Source organism: Crocuta crocuta, unplaced genomic scaffold, assembly GCF_008692635.1.
Source record: "Crocuta crocuta isolate KB4526 unplaced genomic scaffold, BGI_CrCroc_1.0 scaffold1015, whole genome shotgun sequence".
Taxonomy (NCBI): Eukaryota; Metazoa; Chordata; class Mammalia; order Carnivora; family Hyaenidae; genus Crocuta; species Crocuta crocuta.
Genome location: NW_027532631.1, coordinates 323,411 through 327,086, shown reverse-complemented (window position 1 = coordinate 327,086; position 3,676 = coordinate 323,411). Strand labels below are relative to the sequence as shown.

Sequence of the window (3,676 nt, the reverse complement as noted above, 5' to 3'; positions counted from 1 at the left end):
AACACCTTTTTTCCTAAGAAATTAGAGTTTCTTTTTTTACCAGAAAAATTTCCATTCTAACTTATTACCATAGCGACAATACTGTTGAGGAATATATACTCTCCAACCTTTCCTTCATTAACGGTTGGCACTTAATTCCTTTCTGGCTGATGGTACTACCATGGGAGAAATTAGAGGCAAATCTGATTTTAGTGTGAATGGTGGCAGGAAAACGACAGCGATTATTTTCGAGTAGAAGTTAGATAAAATCAAACACTGAATTTATTCAGTGATATTGAGGTTTTACAGAAATACATTTGCAGCTATAAAAACAACCTTTGAGGCACCTGGGTGGCTCAGTCGGTTAATTGCCCGGCTCTTGATTTCGGCTCAGGTCAGGATCTAACGGTTTGTGGGATCGAGCCCCGTGTCAGGCTCTGATCTGACAGCGTGGAGCCTGCTTGGGATTCTCTCTCTCTCTGTGCCTCTCCCTCCCCCCACCTCAAACTAAATAAATAAAACTTAAAAAGAGAGTCAGGTAGAGGGCAACAATGACCATGATTCAGGAAAAGCAGTTAAAAAAAAAGGGAAAACAATTTTGTTACATTATACTGATCAGAGGGATGAGGAGGTTGGTTGAGAGACCCAACAGCTAGGACGGAATATGTGTTAAACTTCAATTTTGTAAATTTCACCCCCCACACCTTTGTCTTCTATTTGGAGGGTACTGGACAGTAGGATTTAGCAGTCAGCAATTTTCAGTAACAATTTAAATTCTTTTGAGATATCAGCCAACTGTCAGATTTTACTTAGTTGTAGTTTTCAGAATATAGTCAAAATGAAGTAATGAAATTTTATCTCTATTTAAAATAATACGACAGGCGCCTGGGTGGACAGGGCGCCTGGGTGGCTCAGTCAGTTGAGCATCTGACTCTTGATTTGGGCTCAGGTCATGATCCCAGGGTCATGGGCAATAGCAGCTGTTTAAGGAGAATTAATGTATGGTTTAAAATAACTATAGTTCTGGGGCGCCTGGGTGGCTCAGTTGGTTAAGTGTCCGACTTCGGCTCAGGTCATGATCTCGCGGTTGGTGGGTTCGAGCCCCGCGTCAGGCTCTGTGCTGACAGCTCAGAGCCTGGAGTCTGCTTCAGATTCTGCATCTCCCTCTCTATCTGACCCTCCCCTGCTCACACTGTCTCTCTCTCTCTCAGATATAAATAAAACATTAAAAATTTTAAAAAAAAACTATAGTTCATGTAACGGAGAAGGAAAGATGATCCTGATTGTTAGAAATAAACATTGCAAGCCCATAATACTTACCCACATGCGAAGGCCAAACAGTTATATGAGGATGGGAATGATACCAGCCCACAACTCTCATGGGGCGACCTGTTAGTTCAGCCAACCTGTGTGTCTGTCAAGGTATTTTCAACTTGGGGGAGCAAAATCTGTGATGCTTATGGCCTCAGAAAGCATTCTGAAGTTTAAAATAAACCTATTCCAATTTAATATCAATAAAAAAATGAAATAAGGTAATGCCCAGAATTTCCCAGACTTCCCATTTAAAGTCAAAGGTATTTCTTTTTAAAAATAGAATCAGGGGACAGCTGGCTGGCTCAGTTGGTTGAGTGTCTGACTCTTGATTTCAGCTCAAGTCATGATCTCACAGTTTGTGAGTTTGAGCCCTGAGTTGGGCTCTGCACTGACAGTGTGGAGCCTGCTTGGCATTCTCTATCCCCTCCCCCTCTGCCCCTCCTGCTCTCTCACTCAAAAATAAAAAAATAAACTTAAAGGAATCGAATTGGGGCACCTAGGAAGTTCAGTTAGTTAAGCGTCCAACTCTTGATTTTGGCTCAGGTCATGGTCTCACAGTTTGAGTTCAAGCTCTGCATTGAGCTCTGCACTGACAGTGTGGAGCCTGCTTGGGATTCTCTCTCTCTCCCTGTCTCTACCCCTCCCCGACATCCTACCTCTCCATCTCTCGAAAATAAATAAATAAACTTTAAAAACAGAATCAATTTGGAGTGCCTGGGTGGCTCAGTCGGTTAGGCGTCCAACTTCGGCTCAGGTCATGATCTCACAGTCCGTGGGTTCGAGCCCCACGTCAGGCTCTGTGCTGACAGCTCAGATCCTGGAGCCTGTTTCAGATTCTGTGTCTCCCTCTCCCCCTGCCCCTCCCCCGCCGCTCACACTCTGTCTCTCTCTCAAAATAAAATAAAGACATAAAAATAAATAGAATCAATTTGGCACACCTGACTGGCTCAGTCCCTAGAGCACACAAACTCTTGATCTCAGGTTGTGAGTTCAAGCCCCATGTCAAGTGTAGAGATTACTTTAAAAGTAAGTAAACAAAGGAGAGCCTGGGTGTCTCAATCAGTTGGGCATCCAACTTCAGCTCCAGTCATGATCTCGTGGTCTGTGAGTTCGAGCCCCGCGTTGGGCTCTGTGCTGACAGCTCAACTTTAGATTCTGTGTCTCGGGGCGCCTGAGTGGCTCAGTCGGTTGAGTGTCCAACTTCGACTCAGGTCATGACCTTACAGTTCGTGGGTTCGAGCCCTGTGTCAGGCTCTGAGCTGACAGCTAGCTCAGAGTCTGGAACTTTTCTTCAGATTCTGTGTCTCCCTCTCTCTCTGACCGTCCCCTGNATTTCATGTGGCTTCCATTACTGTATACAGTTACATCCTCTTACTCAAATTTACTAAAGTTTGATCACTCAAATACTTATCACTGCACTATCTGCAAAGTAGCTTATCTAAATCTTTGGACCTCACATTATCAATTTGAGTAAATCTTCTATCCTCTCTCCAGCTCCATCATACTCACATTNCCTCTCTCTCTGACCGTCCCCTGCTCATGCTGTCTCTCTCTGTCTCTCAAAAATAAACATTAAACAATGTTTATAAATTTAAAAAATAAGCAAACAAATAAATAAGGAACACCTGGGTGGCTCAGTCAGTTAAGTGTCTGACTCCTGATTTGGGTTCAGGTCGTGATCTTGCTGACAGTGTGGAACCTGCTTGGGATTCTCTCTCTCCTTCCCTGTGTCCCTCCCAAGTTCCAGTGCATGTGCTCTCTCCCAAAATAAATAAACTTAAAAAATATATAAATAAAAAAAAATAAAACTAGATTACATTTGGCTTCCNCTCAGGGTGGTGTCAGAGACCAAACGAACAAAGACCCCTACTTTGGTCTCCTCATGTGTCAAGAAATATACCCCAAACCAATATTTTCCTCCTTTGTGCTAGAGACTAAAACTTCCCATTAAGTCTATTTGACGCTCTAATTTGACATAAGAACTCAACTTGGAAATACTATCTTACAAAATGCCGATTTGTNCCTTTCTATACAACAAAATCTCAGAAAGGATACTTTTTAAATATGTATATTTTTTAGTTTTAGATGCAAAAAGAGGTTGGGTAACTTCTCTAAACCCATTTTTTCAGCTGCACATTGGGGAAATTCCACCTCCAACAGCAGTGAAGAGCAGATGAGGTAATCCAGGCAAGATGTTCAGTAAATTCTTAACAGTCACTGTAATATCAATTGCACTGTAGTTACATTGTAATGTCTGCATGCAGTAACATGCAACAGTGTATCCAGTCATCCCCCCATCTTCGGAGTAGACTAGTTTCATTTCAAAGTTATAATATATAACCACAATTATAAACACTTTTTATACACTTATTTTCTGGAAGAT

The 3,676-nt window shown here is 42.2% G+C and overlaps 1 protein-coding gene across 1 annotated transcript in view; it reads right to left on the bottom strand.

Moving 5' to 3' along the window:
- BRCC3 (BRCA1/BRCA2-containing complex subunit 3) overlaps positions 1 to 3,676 on the bottom strand; it is a 48,654-nt gene that overhangs the window by 35,660 nt on the left and 9,318 nt on the right. The window contains exon 4 of the mRNA XM_077780666.1: positions 1,300 to 1,387. Coding sequence (XP_077636792.1) covers positions 1,300 to 1,387 — 88 coding nt within the window. The remainder of the gene's footprint in view (positions 1 to 1,299; positions 1,388 to 3,676) is intronic.